General features: G+C 44.9%; 2 protein-coding genes across 2 annotated transcripts in view; one reads left to right on the top strand and one right to left on the bottom strand.

Annotated features, from left to right (window-relative positions):
* Cdc40 (cell division cycle 40) overlaps positions 1 to 14,697 on the bottom strand; it is a 51,872-nt gene extending 37,175 nt beyond the window's left edge. The window contains exon 1 of the mRNA XM_051164138.1: positions 14,381 to 14,697. Within this exon, the coding sequence (XP_051020095.1) occupies positions 14,381 to 14,569 (189 nt within the window). The 5' untranslated portion in view covers positions 14,570 to 14,697. The remainder of the gene's footprint in view (positions 1 to 14,380) is intronic.
* A 731-nt stretch (positions 14,698 to 15,428) lies between these two features.
* The window catches only part of Wasf1 (WASP family member 1), a 52,864-nt gene continuing 50,744 nt past the window's right edge, over positions 15,429 to 17,548 (top strand). The window contains exon 1 of the mRNA XM_051164231.1: positions 15,429 to 15,593. The gene's annotated coding sequence lies outside the window, so the exon portion shown is untranslated. The remainder of the gene's footprint in view (positions 15,594 to 17,548) is intronic.

Below are 17,548 nucleotides of genomic sequence, written 5' to 3'. Positions count from 1 at the left end.
CAGCCCCTGATGCCCGGAGGCGCTGTCTAGGAAGCCCTGGCCCTGCACCTAGGAACCAGGTAGGCGGTCTTCATATTCCTTCCTGCGCTCCATTCCAAGTCTCCTGTCTCAGCCCAACCCTGCAGCAGACCACCTGGAGCGGCCTGGCCTCCCTCTCTGTCTCAGCTCCCTGTGGACTCTGTTGAACTTGGTGGCAGAGCCAGCTGTCTTCCCCCACTGGACCCTCTCAGCCCTCATTTCTAGCCCATCCTCACTCCTTCTGTTAGCCCCCAATATCTAGAAACACCTTCTACCCAGGACGCCCCATGGCCACTAAAAAGGGACCCAGAAGCACTCCCTTACCAGGCCCCCCACAGCCACCACACTCTCTAAAATCCCAGAAAACAAGAATGGAAACCCTGCACGGAACCATTGAGAAGTGAGGTGTAGTTCTAGTGGGTCTGCCTTTATATGTTACACGGTCTTTCCCCCTTCCAGCTTTTAATATTCTTTCTTTGTTCTGTACATCTAGACTTTTGCTTATTATGTGCAGATATCAACACCTAGGATCACAATCACCCCAAATCCAGGTGAGGAGACATCAGAGTAAAAACAATTAAAAGCAGCCAGGAACCTATGTCTGCAGCAGAACTCAGCAACCCTACTCCACAGGCGCTAAGAAACGCAACACAGTTGAAGCCTACGACAACAGCTTCAAAACGGCGCCTGTGAATATGTTAGAGGTCCTTAAAGGGAATATGAGTAAATCCATTAATATATGAAACTACAGTGAATGACTTGATGAAAACAGTTCCAGACAGCAAAGCAGAAATAGAATCTCTAAAGAAAATCCAAATTGAAGTAAAACTGGAAATAAATAATTAACAAATCAAACAAGCAAACCCCTCAGAGATAGTAAGCCTTGACAACAGAATTAAGAGACCAAAGAATCTCAGATTTGAAGACCAGATTTTAAAAAAAAAAAAAAGGGGGGGGGGCATTTCAGACAAATAAAATGTTTTTTGTTTGTTTGTTTTTTAAAAAGGTACAAAACACCCAGAAAACTGGGACACTGAAAAACAAATTCTATGAATAATAGGAATAGAGGAAGCAAAAGGAACCCAGGCCAAAGGCACAGACAACAGTTTCAACAAACCACAGAAGAGAGAGAATTCCCTTAGGAATTTTCCCTCAAGGAGGAGGTACCTACCAAGGCATACAAAGCACACAGAACACCAAACCGACAGGACCAGGAAAGAAACTCCTCCTGACACATAATAATCAAAACACTAAGCATACTCTCTTTAGGAGGCCATAATTACCCTGATACCTAGACCACATAAAGACCCAACAGAGAAAGAGTATTATGGATCAACTTCCCTTATGAACACAGATGCAAAAATTCTCAATAAAATTCTTGCAAACCAAATATAAGAACATATTAAAAAGTTCATCCACCACGAACAAGTCGGCTTCATCCTAGAGATGCAGGGATGGTTAACATACACAAATCAATAAGTGCAATCTGCCACAGAAACAGATTTTAAAAAGCCACATGATCATCTCATTAGATAAAAAAAAAAAAAAAAAAAAAGCCTTTGACAAAATCCAACATCCCTCCACGATAAAAATCCTGGAGAGATTAAGGAGACAAGGGACTCTTCTTCGTAACTTGCTATCCTTCCTCTGAGTGCCACCAGGCCTCCCCATCCAGGGGACATGGTCAACGGTGGAGAATATCCTGTTTGTCGGCTAGGTCTTGGTAGGGGTTCGAAGCTTACTGCCTATATTCTCCTTGGCTGGTGCCTTAGTTTGAGGAAGACCCCAGGACCCAGATCTGCCTGTCATAAAGTTCTTCTTGTAGGTTTCTAGGACCCTGTGGGTCCTACTATTTCCCCATTCTTCCATGCTACTCTCGTCTAAGGTCTCAATAGGATGTCCTCTCCTCTGACCCACTTTCTTGGTAAGTAAAGTTTTTCATGGTACATATCCCTTGGACTAGTGTCTTGATATAAGTGAAGAGACCGGATATTCTAAGAGCATATATAGGGGGAGGAGGTCTCCCTCAATCACAGACATAGGGGAGGGGAGAAGGAGAGAAGTGGGAGGGAGGGAAGAATGGGAGGAAACAGGGGAAGGGCTAACAATCGAGATGTAATATGAATAAAATAAAATTAATTAAAAAAAAAAAAAGGAGACAAGGGACATAGCTCAACTACATAAAGACAATTTACAGCAGCAAGTCCACAGACAACATCAACCTAAGTGGAATGCTGATTCCACTCACATCAGCAACAGGACACGGCTGTGTCCTCTCACCACACCTGGCCAGTACAGTATTTCAAGTCTTAGCTGGAGCAGTAAGACAACTGAAGGAGATCAAGGGGACACAAATAGGAAGGCAAGAAGTCAATGTGTCCTTATTTGCAGATAATATGATCAAATACGTAAGTGACTCTAAAAAACGCCAACAGGAAACTTCTACCACTGACGAAACACTTTTAGCAACGAAGCACGATACAAATTAACACACAAATCAGTCAGGTTTTCTATGTACAAAGACAGGGACTGAGAATGAAATCAGGGGAACAATACTTTACACAACAGTCTCACTAAAAAAAGCTTGGGAAACTCCAACCGAGCCAGTGAAAGACTCCCATAATAAAACTTTAAGACATTAAAAAAGAGAAATTAGAGTAGATATCAGAGGCTAGAAAGACCTCCCATTCTCAGGGGGTGGTAGCACTAATACAGAAAAAAATGTCCATCCGCCCAGAAGCAATCTATAGATTCAATGCGATCCCCACCAAAATTCTAACACAATTCTTCACAGAAATTGAAAGGACAATTTTCAGCTTCATATGGAAACACAAATCAGCCAGGAGAGCTAAAACAATCCTGAATAATAAAAGAACTGTTGGGGGTGTTAGCATCCTTGATTTCAAATTGTGCTATGAAACTATAGTAATAAAAATAGTACTAACATAAACACAGAGATGTGTTGATCATGTAATCAAACTGAATACCAAGACATGTGTCCACACACCTGGTTTTTCATAAAGAAGCCAGAAATATACCCTGCGGGGGATGGGGGGTTGGGAGCTGGGGCACGGAAAGACAGTATATTCAACAATTGGTCAAACTGGATAGCTTCATGTACAAAAAAATGTAACTAGATCCTTATCATCCTGCACAAAACTAAACTCCAATTGGATCACAGACCTCAATGTGAGGCCATCCTACCTTGAATCTGACAGAAGAGAAAGTGGGGAATAGCCTTGAACTTGCTGGTATTGGGAAAGACTTCCTGAACAGAACACCAGTGGCACAGGTACTAAGATTACCAACTAATAAGTGAGATCTCATGAAACAGAAAAGCTTCTGTATGGCCAAGGGCGCCATCATTAGGACAGAGTGCTAGCGTACAAAATGGGAAAAGATTCTCACCAACTACATATCTGATAGAGGGCTAATATTTAAAATATATAAAGAACTCAAAAAGAATCAGACACCAAGAAAATAAACAACCCAATTAAAAAATGGGGTACAGATGTAAACAGAGTATTCTCAAAAGAGGAAACACAAATGGCTAAGACATAATTAAAGAAATGTTCAACATCCTTAGTCATCAGAATCGCAAATCAAAACTACTTTGAGATTTCATTTTACACCAGTCACAGTAGCCAAGATCAATAAGACAAATGACAGCTCTGGCTGGCAAGGATGCAGAGGGAACACTTATTCGTTGCTGGTGTAGTGCAAACAGTATAGATATTGGTGTAGTGGTTCCTCAGGAAGCTGGGGATCTGTCTACCTCTAGATCCAGGTATACCACTCTTGGGCATATACTCAACGCTATATCCCATTACAGAGACGCTTGCTCAACCATGTTCACTGCTGCTCTATTCATAATAGCCAGATATTGGGAACAGACTAGATGACTGATAACAGATGACTGGATAAAGAAAATATGGTATAATTACATAATGGAATGCTGCATAGCTGTCAAAAAATGAAATCACGAAATGCACAGGTCAATGGATATAATTAGAAAAAATCTAGACATCTCTAGCCACTAAATAAATCCTCCAGTGCCAGGAATGAATTACATCTAATCAAGCTGTTGGTGAAAGGGACCCCATGGAAACCCTCAAACAACTCAGGCTACTGCCAAGGCTATTGGTGGCTCTCCACAAACTGATAGTAAGGCCTTATTGCTAAAGACAACACCTACATAACTCAATGGACAGGGAGAAGTCAAGCCGGAGCCTTCCTAGAGCCTTCACTCCTAATGACTAGCAGTCACTGACAGGTACTGTGCATGCTACCAGGACAAAGGTGTACATCAACCTAGCCACAAATCCTTCTAATTACAATGGTGACCTGCCTGAAACACTGCAACAGGGGCACAAAGGTTGTGGGAGTAGCCAACCACACAATCTGCTTATGGAACCCATGTCTGTCACTGCTCAGGTGGCCAAAAACCTGAGACTTAATAGGCCATGGAAAAAAACCCAATACTACTGTCCTGTTAAAGATATGAAATGACATTCTGCTGTAATCACAGTTCAGTGTCTTGCTCAGCCATCATCAGAGATGCTTCCCCTTGGAGTAGATGAAAATGAATACAGAGGCCCACAGCTGGACAACGTACATGGGTAAGAGACCTTGGAACACTCAATCCTAAAAGGGCTGTCTCCATCTAATCCCTCCCCTCAGGGCTCAGAGATAGGAAGAGCCAGTGGGGATAAAAGACATCAAGGAAATAAGGCCTTCTAGAGACAACGGGAGCCATGCACATATGAACTCATAAAGACTGTGGCAGTACGCACACGGCCTGCAGAGTCTAAGCTAGATAGGGTCCTAGTGCTGAGGGGGGGCGGGGCTGGGCATGGACACAAGCCCATCCCAAACAGGAAGCTATTTCCAATTGATAGTCACCCTTAAAGCATAGTGTTCTCCAATGGAGTCTCACTAGGTCCACAAACCACTCTTCGTAGGAAATGGCCAACTCAAAAGGAACGCAATGGCAGTTTTGAAGGTAATTTGTCTGGCCTTCCCCCTCCCAGAAACCTTACAGGATTTTTGTGTTTCTCATCTTGTGTTTTATGGGATTTTTGTGCATGCAAATGTTTATCTCTGGGTCTGTATGCTTCCTGTAACTTCCCCCCTCCTTTCCCATTTGTTTTGTTCTATTCTGGTTTGTTTTTGTATTATCTTTATTATTTTGTCTAATCTTACTATATTATTATTATTGTTTTTAAAAGATGTCTATTTTGTTTCCTAATAGAGAGATAAAGGGTGTGGATCTAGTGTGTGGGGGGAAGAGCTGGGGATCTAAGGATCTCTTAATACACACACACCTCATTTCTGCTGTATTACACTAATTTCTGCTTTAAAACAAAACAAAACAAATCAGCAAGTACTTTGATGCTTTTTCTGCCTATCCCACTGTTACTACCCCACATCACAGGCATCCCGCGCTGTTACTACCTTGTATCACAGGCGTTGCCTTTATTATGTGATAATAAGTCACCTTCCCATTTCCACTGACCTTTCTCTTGCCACAGGAAGGAAAAAATATTTTTCTGTCTGTAGTCTTATGGAATATTTTACTTTTCACAGTATTTGAGATGCATTATTTATTGCACAAAGCTTTTACTTACATTTTATACCCTTATATGCCTCAAAGAATGCAGGGCAGGCAGCACATGCCAATAAGTATTTGTTAAATTAAAACGATGAAAGAGAACATAAATCCACAGAGAAATTATGAAGAATAAGGCTGACTAACAGTCACTGGATTTGGCACAGCCTCGGCCCGAGTGATTCTGGTACTGAGATGGACTACCGAAGGCAGATGTGGAGAGCACTGCTGTGGGTGAGGGTGTGCAGAGCAACACAGCAATGCAGCTCACTAAAGGGTTAAAAAAAGAAAACAGATAAACAAACAAACAATCAACTATAAAACCCCAGAAGAACGAGGGTGTCAGATGGAAGGATTTCCAGAACACAACGTTTTTCTTCTTCCTTAAGAAAAGTCTAAGTCGGAACACAGTCACGCAGCGAGAAGCACAGGGCAGGGGAATGGCAACGGCTGCTGGGGCATTCCTGCAATCCCACCACCGGGAAGGCTGGGCGCTAGGATCTGAGTTCAGGCCAAGCTGACGACACAGAAAGAAAGAAGAGAAAAAGAAGGAGGGATAACCAACATAAGGTGACACAACAAGAGGTGGGAGGGGACAGAGCGCAGGAACCAGCGGGAAGCACTAGTGTGTTCTGAAGAGGGCTCTTAGAGACAGCAAAGAGTAGATAACGGGTGAGAGGCTGGCAACCAGAAATGATCTTTTGAATTACTTTGTGTAGTTAAGGTGGTAAGACACGTACAGCAAGTTCAGATTTGTACATTCAGCAGCTGTTGACCTGCAGTAGACAACGCTGCCGCCTTCGTGGGATTTTGGTCAAGTGGGAAAGACAGACAATAACCTGCACAAGAAACATATATAGCTTGCTCTAAGAAGATGAATGCCGTGAAAAGAGGACTTTAACGGTACAATGCTATTAATACTTTTGGGGTGGGAGGCAGAATGCAACCTTCAGCTTCATTTCTTAGAGCTGCTCATGTTTTTGTTGTTTTAAGAAAGGGTTTCTCATTGGCCCAGAACTCGCCAACAGGCTAGGCTGTCCAGCCAGGGAGCCCCAGGGCTCCTCCCTCCCCAACCCTGCTTTTGTGTGTGCACCGCCATACCTGGCTTCCTCTTATGTGAGTTCCGAAGCTCTACCTCAGGCCCTTGTGTCTGTAAGGCAGGCACTTTGCTACCTGAGCTATTTCCCCAGCGGATTTCATATGGTCTTCAAATCGTTCCTGCGATTAAGGCACTCACGCTAATGCACTACTAGAACTAATGATAACAGGGGAAGAGTCTAAAGCAAGCACAGGAAGGAGGGAGGGAGGGAAGAAGGAACAGAGAGGGAGGGAGGGAGGGAGGGAGGAAGAGAGGGAGGGAGGGAGGGAGGGAGGGGCGAGATGGCTCAGAAGGTAAAGGTAGAGATCCTGAGAGCCTATGAGACAGGAGAGAAGCGATTCCACAATTGTCCTCTAACTTCTACAGGTGTACTACCCTGCCCTCAACACACACACACACACACACACACACACACACACACACACACACACGCACACACTAAATACAAACGTTAAGTAATACAACACAACTGAGTGTATTCATCAGGGTTCTGAGCTGCAAACAGAACTCGTCCCTGACAGGTGAGAAGGTTCTGAGTCCTTATGAAGTTCTCTTAGCATCTCCAGGAAGGTCAGGGATGTAGCTTTGAGGAGCAGGCAGATGGAATCACAATCCAAACCCAGTCAGATTGCAGGACCTATCTAGTGTGCAAAACAATTTCCTGTGACTGAACACTACTAAACAGCTGCTGCTGTCATGGTGAACTGCTGGTGTTGGCCACCACTGCCACGCAAAACCCTCATTCTTTGCCCTGCTGTGGATGTGTTTATATCTAGAAAGTTCAGGGGGACCTTAAGAGCTTGTGTGGAGGTTCTGGCAGGGAGAACAGCGACTCCCACACCACTGACCCAAGACCGGGTCCTCCTTTATTCTACTCTGGGAAGGCCCCTCTCAGTGCACAGCTTTGAGAAGGACAACTGCCCAGCCAGTCAGATCAGCCGAATCAACAATGTCACAGCCAGATCACCCTCACACTAAAAACCACGTAAGTACAAATTAGAAAGCTCATGTGGGTGCTTCTGGCTAAGCCCAGCCTGAAAGGGAGCTGGGTGAATTGAAAGTAAGAGTTTCAATTCCTGACGGTGGGTGTGAGTGGGGGCACTCTTTACAGCAAGCTCTTCTCCAGGGAGCTGAAAACCAGGAGAACTAAAGATAAACCACTTAAGACCTTTATTGGCTAGTTTAGTGTCAACTTGACACAAATTAACACCATCAGAGAGGAAGGAGTCTCACTTGAGGAAATGCCTCCTTAAGATCCAGCCTTAAGGCATTTTCTGAATTAGTAATCAGTGGGGGGATGGTGCCATCCCTCAGCTGGTGGTCCTGGTGCTGTAAGAAAGCAGGCTGAGCAAGCCACAAGGAGTAAGTAAGCAGCACCCCTCCATGGCCGCTGCATCAGCCCCTGCCTTCAGGTTCCTGCCCTGTTTGAGTTCCTGCCCTCACTGCTTTTTATGACGAACTGTTTCTTGAAACTGTGAGCAAAAATAAAACTTTTCCTCCAAAGTTGCTTTTGTGCTCATGTGTTTCATCACAGCTATAGCAATCCTAGCTAAGAGAATACCTTAGGATACATACTAGCCTTTTCCCTAATTAGAGCTAACATTGGAACCTTGAGACAATGTCAAACCCATTACTGTAAAGGGAAAAACACTGCATAAACTGAACAAAACCAAAATTAAATACCATTACCTTTTAACAGTTAACCTGTAGAGCAAGCTATCTAAAAGAACACGTGGCTTTGCCACATTCCTATCTCCTCAGTGGACTTTATTTATATGGTGTAGTTGTCAGCACTACTAAATAGTATCTGGGTTGCCAGCTCTTCCCAATTAAAGGTATTTAGAAGACTCTAAACTTGAGTTATTTTGAACAGAGTATGTATGGTGAGACATCAACTTGTAAATACAAAGTGCGATTGAAAAAAATTAACCTTTTACAATTGCAACCCATAAGCAATAGATCATAACCCTTCACCATGGGTAAAATTACAGAACGACCTGAACAACCCTGCAGAAAAAGGGCGGTTACTTTGAACTCAACTAGATAAATGTGAACGGTACCACAACTTACTTAAATCTCAGGAGGAGTCCAAAGCCTACTAGGCATGCAATTGGAATTACCATAGAATTACAAAGGGTTTCTATCCAGTTGCAATTAGCCACAAAAATTAGGTGCTTTTCACATTTCTTCTGGTGTACATGTAAGAAAGAAGACATAAAAATATTATGTAAACTGTAAAGGTCATGATATAAGCACTCTGCCCAAAAAAGAAATTAAAGTCACGCTACAGGTGTAAGAGGCAGTATTTGCGTTTTACTCATGTTGGCTATGCTAAACAAGGAATCCATTGGGGGAAAGTAACAGCCATTGTCTAAAATGCCCGTTTTTAATTTTATTACATTTATTTATTTTGTTAACTTACTATAAAGTAAGTTAATAAACATTTGAGTTGTTGTTGTTGTTTTTTGAGAACTGCCTATGCCTCCCGAGTGTGCCAACATGCCAGGATAATAAATACTTCTTGCAATCCAGTAAGACTTCTCTTTTGTTTTGTTTTGATCTGGCTACAACATCCAGGCTGCCCCTGAGCTCCTGGTCCTCCTACCTCGGCCTCAGCTGTGGCAAGTACAGATGGGTGCCACCACGCTAGCCCAGTGCAGCACATGTATGAAGTAGTGATTTTGAACGTGCAAAGGGAACAATGTTTAAGAACAACAAAATGCTCAGCCATTACCATATATGTAGATGGAATTCCAGAACTGGAGGAGACTGGGGCTAGAGTGATGACTAGTAAAGAGAACTGTGAGCTTCCCAGAAATTCTGAAAGATCCACATTCCAAGGAAATCTATCTAGAGAAACTCTACAGAATTCTAAGTGGAATAATGAATAAAAAGAAACCCACAAAATTATTTTATAGAAAGAACAATGAAACCATACGTTAAATAAAAGAAGTGGTTGTCTAATTGGTCAAAAGAAAGAAAATAAAATCACTTTCAAGGAAAACTAGATTCACTAGGAAAGGACAACTCATCTGTTATCAGTAACAACTGAGCAAGATAAAATATCGTACGTGAGCTGACAGAAAGTTTCAGCTAAGGAAACTAAACCTGGTAAAATTATCCCTCAGGAAAGAGCATCAAACACGAACACCGGAAACACAAGGGAGCAGTGAGATCACTCGCCACCATCAGCCGTGGTGTAAAGAGACCGCCTGAAGAAGCAGCAGAGCAGAAGCAGCTATCTGTGCAGATGAGGCGCAAGCAGCACGGCCACTCACGCTGTCTTGTGGCGTCTGTGCTTGCACACACACCAAAGGGCGGTCTTAAGAAGGTGGGGATGGGAGTGAAATGGAAGCAGGGCTTGTGCTGCTTAGAAAGTGAAGGTACTGAGTAACTCAGACATGTAGTTTCTAGGGTAACTGCTTCATAGAAAGTGGGTGCATGACCTGCAAATGACAGCAGATAAAGAACACAGCGACTAAGGAAACATCTAGAAGCATGGATGCCCACCAAGCTTCATGCCTTTCTTCTACTATATTTTTAACAGCACATGTACAGCCTGACATGTATAAAACTATACTCAAAAAAGTGAGCCGGCTGCACCTCACTGGTTTTATATTATTTCCGAGGGTGTAGCTCAGATGACACGAGTGCTTTTCTTGGCACACACAAAGTCTTGCTGTGGATGGAATGAATCGTGACACAGCTCTAAGCTCAGCACTTGGGATCAGAAGTTCAAGGTCACCCTTGGCTTCCTAGTGAGTCTGAAATCAGCCTGGGGTACCTGAGGGCCTGTCTACACACAAACAACCCAAACTACCTTGTTATACCTGTTGTTGTTTTTGGTTTTTTTGCTTTTGCTCAAGGGCAAATTCATAGTTACATGTAAAGCCTATCTTCTTGTGCCTAGTTTTTAGTGTAGATGCATTAAGGGACCGTTGGGTCATGTGACCTGTGCTACTGAGCATTATTTTGTGGTCTAGCACAGGGGTTGGCAAACTCCAGGATACAGACAAAATTTAGCTCACAGACTATGTTTTGTACTGACAAAATAAGAATGGTATTTACAGAAGTTCTACATGGTCAACAGTGTAAAATACTTATAGTTTGCTTCTTTATTGAGGTTTTCTAATTTCCAATTTATTACATAATCAGTTTTTTAAAAAAAAATCCTTTAATGTCTATGTGTGTGGGGGGGTACATGTGTACACATCTGTGTGCAGGTGCACTGTGTGCTTGTGGAAGCCTGAGCTGCTGTCAGTGTCTTGCTCAATCGTGAATCACTTTATTTTCTGGACAGGTCTCTCACTGACCCCGGAGCTCAGTGGAGAGCTAGCGAGCCAAGGAATAAGTTGACTGCTGACCTCCACGGGTGCTGTAACATGCGAGCACCAACAACACCCCCCCTCAAAGAAGTAACACAACAGGGTTAATTAGCATCAAAATACATAGCATCAGATCACTCTCCAAGAGGCATACATTTATTTTTTGGCCAAACACTCTTAGTCACAAGAAGATCAGTCAAACAGATGCATGTATCTGCATGCCTCTCAAGTCTTCCCCTGACCGTTTCCTAAGCATTTGCATTTCTAACACTTACAACACATGACCTTCCCTTCTCCCCTGCACACAGCGAATGCTGCTGCACCCTGCTCATCTCTTAGGATGGAACGCAGGTGGCCGGGGATCTAGCCAGCTCTGAACGAACCTCTGGTCTCTTAGAGGTTGATGTCATTTGGTTTTCTTTCCTTACTGAACCAATTCCTCAGAGACTGCAATAAGCGAGCTTTAAAGACAACCCCTCCCTGCCAGCGCCTGCTCAACTCCAAATCTGACTCTCAGTGTTCGTACTTGGTCAAGAGTTTTTCTCTTCGTTTTTTCCTAATCTTTGACCGAATTCCCCTTACTCTTGTGCACAAGGCGATGGAGATATACTAGTAGTCTCTGGGCCCCAGAAACAAGCTTAGATCTGTGGTCAGTGACGCTCCTGGGGTATGACAAAGACGCTTAGACCCAGGAAGGGACACGTGCACTGAGGCTGGGGACCACGGTTCTGGGGGTGTGAGGGAGGAGAGGGAATCTTGAGGGGAGAGTTATACTTGTGGGGCCTCGGAGAGGATTCAGCATGGGACGAAGGCAGGCTTCAGGAGCTGTACAAAGGACTGAGTGCTTGTCTAATAGATGGCTGGATGCTGTCGGACGGGGATGTGATGTGATGAAATCTGAATTTAGAATGGACAATCTTAATGTTCTGTGGAAGAAAGAAGTGAGTACGGGGCTAGAAGGCAAAAGGAGGCAGAGCACAGGAAGTTATTCTCGTTTTAAAGGAAATGAGACTCTGAACTAAACAGTGGCAGCCGAAGAAGAAAGTGACATTTGATAAACGTCACTCGGCCACAGTGGGAAATGCAGCCGTCACTCAAAGGCAAAGGCAAAAAAAAAAAAAAAAAAAAAAAAAAGGTCAGGAGCAATTCCTAGGGGAAATAAGGACACTGTGAAGGCTGTGCTAAGGAAAACAGAGAGAAAGAAACTGACTTGAAAATTTAAAGCACCTAATGAGCAGAGGTACCAGCTGGCTTAAGGGGCGGAGGAAAAGAAGCACGAGGAGCTTTCTGTCCCGTGACTTGGTCAAGGGGTAGGACATGGATCAATAAAACGGGAAATAGAAAAGTGGACTTAGAAAGAAACTTAAGCCTTTAGCACAATATACAAAGGGGGTCTCGAGAGCCACCCTGGATGAGATTCTTTTAAACTTAGGACTTAAGCTGGCAAGGAGTTCAAGACAAGGGTTTATCGAGATAGTATATGTACTTCCTACAGCTAAAATTGCTTTGCATTTTTGAAAGCTGGTAGCTAAACCTACTTGAAAGATGAGTAAGGACTGGCTCAGAGCTCCTAAGCCACGTATCCAAGGTGACCACGTGGGCTGAGTGCCGGAGGCAGATAAGCCTAACACTGGTATCTTGGTTCATGCTTACGTTACCTTGAGGCACCTGAAGCACATATTGTGCTCAGAATATGAGAGGCCAGGTGGACTGAAACTTGAAATAAGGGCACAGACCCAAAAACACTACCGCTGAAGGGGCTGGCAGAAGAACCTGGGGGGGGGGGGGTAGGGGAATCCAACAGCTGAGGATAGCCCAGGGGAAGTCAGGAGGGGAAAAAAGCGCTGACAAAAAGCAATTACAATAGTGTCATTAGTTACGGAGATTCAAGTCAGATGAATGGAAGGCCTAGCTAGGACAGCATTCCCAGCAAGGAGTTAATCAAGAAGCCCAAGTTAGACTGCACTGTGACAAAGATGGGACGGATGCACAGCACCGAAAGTTGAGGTGTCTAAGGGACAGACTGAGGAGGCTGCCAATAAGTCCTTAAGTTGGGAGAGCTTTGTTTTATTCTAAAGATGGGTTTCCCGGCATCCTTTCATGCCAGATGTCCTTATTAAAAAAAGTAAAATTTCATAAATGACTCATCAAAGCCTGTAAACGACGTACACAAACAAGACCCATGGACACCCTAGGAAGAAATTTTTGTAGTTCCCCACTTCACAGGTTACCCAGGACTAACCACAGATTGATGCTCTCTGTAGGTTCAAGCTACACCAACCTCAGACAATCCAAGACTTCACCTGTTTGGAAACCACCTAGCTTAAATGGCTTCTCTTTCTTTGAACTGAGTTTTTTTTTTTTTTTTTTAAAGAGAGGATCTGTTTGAGCAATCTACCAAAAAAAAAAAAAAAAAAAAAAAAAAAAAAAAAATCATACTTCTACTTCATTCTTTATTGTGGTGATTTTTTCCCCTTCCTAGTATTCAATCCAATCTGCAACTACTTTGTTTGTTTACATTTAGTTGGTTTCTTCACCCACTAGAATGATTCCAGCATTCACTACAACAGCAAAGATGTTCTGGTTTGTTGGCCTTTGTGGCTTCAGTACTGTTGTTTCTGGAAAATAATACATGCTCGATAAAGAAATAAATAGCAGGGTTTTCCTTTTTATCAACTTCCTTGATTGGGTTCGTGCATGCTACTTCGTAAAGTTTATGTCTTTTCCCCACCCTCTGTGTTAGCATATAGAATCACAACAGCTAACGTGTATTCCCTTTTCACTAGAAATTAGGCTCTGTGCTATAATCTCTACCACATAATTTCACTTAATCTTTACAATAAACCCCCAACAAATATATACGTTTTTATTCAACTATCTTCATTGCACAATTGTACAAAGGAAGTTGTGTTATTTGTGTGAAACCAGAATTCGAGACGAGGTCCTCAAAACCAAAGCGGTGCCTGGCCATGGCTCGATTCTAGTGAGGGCACAAATTCTAGTTAGAAAGTCCTGATCCAATTTTATCTATATTCTCAGCTTACGTCTGCTTTAACGACGCTACGTCCTAGTCCACAAACTCAAACTTCCCTCCTCTCTTGGACTACTTTTATCCGCTGGAGACACGAGGGACAGGGGTTAGTAGAGGGCTGTCCGGTGCTTCCAATTGTGGAGGAGGATGTGGGAACAGATGTAAACGCTAGTAACTTACTTTTCAGTACAGAGATAAACCAGCCCCTAACCGGAGACGGGGGATTTGGGAGCTGAAACTAATTCACGAACTCTTGAGTGGCAAAAAACAAAACGAAACAAAACAAAAAACCCACTTACCTTAACTGCCACCTCCGGAGCCGAGTCCACCGCCACGGTTAGCGAGGGCTTGGCTGAAGGCGATTTGGTCAAGTGCATGAGAGAGTCCGCGGCTGGCAGCGGACACCGACTGCCCTCACTGTCGGAGTCCGATTCGGACCCGGAACCCGAACCATACGAAGCAGCTAGAGCTGCAATCGCAGCCGACATGACTGCAACAGATCCTCTCTGCTACGGCCAGGCCAGGGCGGAAGAAGCAGCGTCTCCCAGGTCCTGACAGATTGTCACAGAACACGTTATTTACCTCCTTTGATAACAATCCATTTATAACTTCTCGAAAAAAATTTAATGATTAATAAAATAGCTGGATCGGGACTTGAGATTCGCAAGAAATTACCTAGAGAAGCACAAGGAATAACAACTACTTATAACTTTCAGGACCTCGCTGATTAAAGACCCAGTTCTGATACCTTTGAAGCTTCGAGATCCTCCACTCCCGGCATGCAGCGCGGCGGGGAGCGCGAGGCTCCATGGGAAATGTAGTTTGAGGAGAGGAGGCGGAGCCGCGGAGAAGGGGTGGGGGCTGGGGAGGGAGGTCGGCCTTCGATCCCGCCCCCGAAAGGATGGTTCATTCAATTGGATACCATCTTCCCTCATTCCCTTAGCCCAGCACCGTTCTCTCCGGCCCCCTCCCCCAAAGTGCGGCTTGGGCAATACCACAGAGCCTCGGGACAGGGGGAAACGCCGTCCTCTTGCCCACGAGCCGGTAAGTGGGCGGATGCTAAGCCTCCCTCCACGCCGCCCGCCGCCCTACGGGGCTCGAGGGGAAAGTGCGAATCTGAAGTTCCGAGACCTGGGACCGGTGTGGCGCAACCCCGGGAGGAGGTGGTGAGGCCAGGCGGAGAGCGCCCCGCGGCTCCCCCTGCTGCAGGCTCCGGGTCCTTGCGCCCGGTTGTGGAGCGTCGCGCGGGGAGGGGGCGGCGCAGGGCAGCGGCGGCTCGCGGTGTTGTTCGCTCGCGCGTCGCGCGCACCGCGGCTCGGGCGACCAGCGGGCGCCCCCGGCGGCATTCCCGGCGGCATTCCCGGCGCCGCAGCCAGTGCCCTGCGCGCCGTCCACCCCGCAGCCCGACGCTCCCGCGGGGGCCACTCGGTGGAGTCCCAGCGCGGAGCTGGACCGGCGGCCGCCGCCGAAGCATGAAGAAGGGGTAAGGCGCGAGCCCCCCACGGTTTCACGGTGAGCACGAGTCTCTCAGGAAATTTGTCCTTTTTCTTCCCGGGGTCCTGACAAGGGAAACTGTTGTGCACCGGCCGCCGGAGCCGAGAGGGGCGTGTGTGTGAACCGGGGTCTGCAGCGGCGGCGATGGCTGGGCGCGCCGCCCCCGCCCCCATCCCGGGCTCCCCCGCGCCCGCCGCCCAGCAGCCCGGGCTGCGCGTGGAGGACGAGGCGCGGGGAGCGACCCGAGGCTGCTCCCGGGAGTGGGCGGCTGCGGCTCTCACCTGCGATGCGGGGTTCGGGACTCCGACCCCTCCGCTCCGCTCCGCCCGCCGTCGTGCCTCGGCACCGGCGAAGGCTGCAGCCCGCCGCGGAGTCCCGGCTCGCCCTGTGTGCCGCTGGCTCGGGAAAGCAAGCCCTGGCCGCGCGTCTTTGCGCCGCGGCTCCGTGTGCACGACCGCGGTGAAGCAAGTGCGGGCATCCCTTTATTTTCCATTTTGGAAGAGAAGGCAAAGCGGTTGGCCGGCTCTTCTGATGCCTGGGAATGGGGAGGTTCCTCGCGCAGAGTTAGGGAGACGCTCGCTAGGCTCTGATGTCGATAGGACTCGCCCATTGTGCCACCCAGATAATTATTCAACTATGCAGCATCCATTGCACCTTTCCCATTTTCCTTTTCCCCTAGCTACAGCATGCCCCCTAGCTTCCGTACTCTGACACCTTCTCTTGCACTTGCGGATGATGAACTAGAATAATGGTGAAAAGAAAGCTCATCCGATCCGAACATTCACGACCTGCCCTGTGTGACTGAGTAATTGATTAATAACTAGCTAGAATAGGTACGACTTATCCTTTACTATACAAAATGTACCTGAGATTCTATTTACATTTTTCTTGATGGTCACCTATTTGCTAAGTCTTTCTGTTAAGTAGTTTATTAGTTGTTCAGTCCATTGATGACTGTAAATTTAATTTGGTAAGCTTTCATTTTTCTAATTGTTGATAGCAGCATGACACAGTTGCAAATGTAATCCCAGTTGGAACCGGAAGGAACAGTTTCTCCTTGATGATCTAAGTTTCTGATAAAGCAATTTTAATTGTTTTGGATATTTGAATAAAGTACTAAATACAAAATTTTGTTTTGAGTAAGCAGAGTTTTGTACTTTATATTTGTAAAATGTTTGATTGCTAATCATAACCTTCATTTGAAGGAAAGGGTTTCATATTGAGGGGAGGAGAATCTTAACTGCCTAACTTACTTGGGTCTTACTTTTCACTTAGCTATTTTTACAGTACATTTTATTGCTAGTTATAGATTTTTCCTTTATTTTTTTCTAACTTTTACCGACGTGGATGATAAGATCCGGTTTTGAATACTCTACCTTAAGGAGGAAATATGTTTTTTGAAAACATAAGAAACAAGCATAGTTACCTATTGTTTAAATGATATTACTTAAAAACAAATTATTAGCTACCAGAAACATCTGGCTTTGCTTTTTGTCCTCCTACCTCTCTTCGCATGTTTGAGCTTGATTTGTTCATCCTTTTGATATGAACAGGATCGCACACAGATAATGCAAGAGTTTGAAGGTGCTAGAAATTGTTTAATGGAACTTGTAAGTGGCATACACAGAAATTGATGGTGTAGAATTATTTATTTGCCATTCACAAAATGGACATCGCTTTGCCTTGGTTTTCCAACATGTAAGTGGAAGCGATACTCTTTTATTCCACACAGATAATATACCTTAATTCAGAGAAGATGCTTTCATGCTACTTGTAAACTGTGTTTTAATTTATGAATTGTGAAAATGCTTCCGTATGCTTTTCCATGGCACCTGTGAAAGGCTGACTTAGCCTTCGAGTTTGCTTTGGTGAGGTGGCGTTAACTTGAAGAATTTATTTCTCGGTTTTTAAATTATAGACCTCATGCCTACATATAATAAGTATATAGTTAATACTGACAAAAATAGTTGGTA

This window comes from Acomys russatus, chromosome 21, assembly GCF_903995435.1.
Source record: "Acomys russatus chromosome 21, mAcoRus1.1, whole genome shotgun sequence".
NCBI lineage: Eukaryota > Metazoa > Chordata > Mammalia > Rodentia > Muridae > Acomys > Acomys russatus.
Note: the sequence above shows the minus strand (reverse complement) of the source record. Positions and strands in the feature narration are given on the sequence as shown.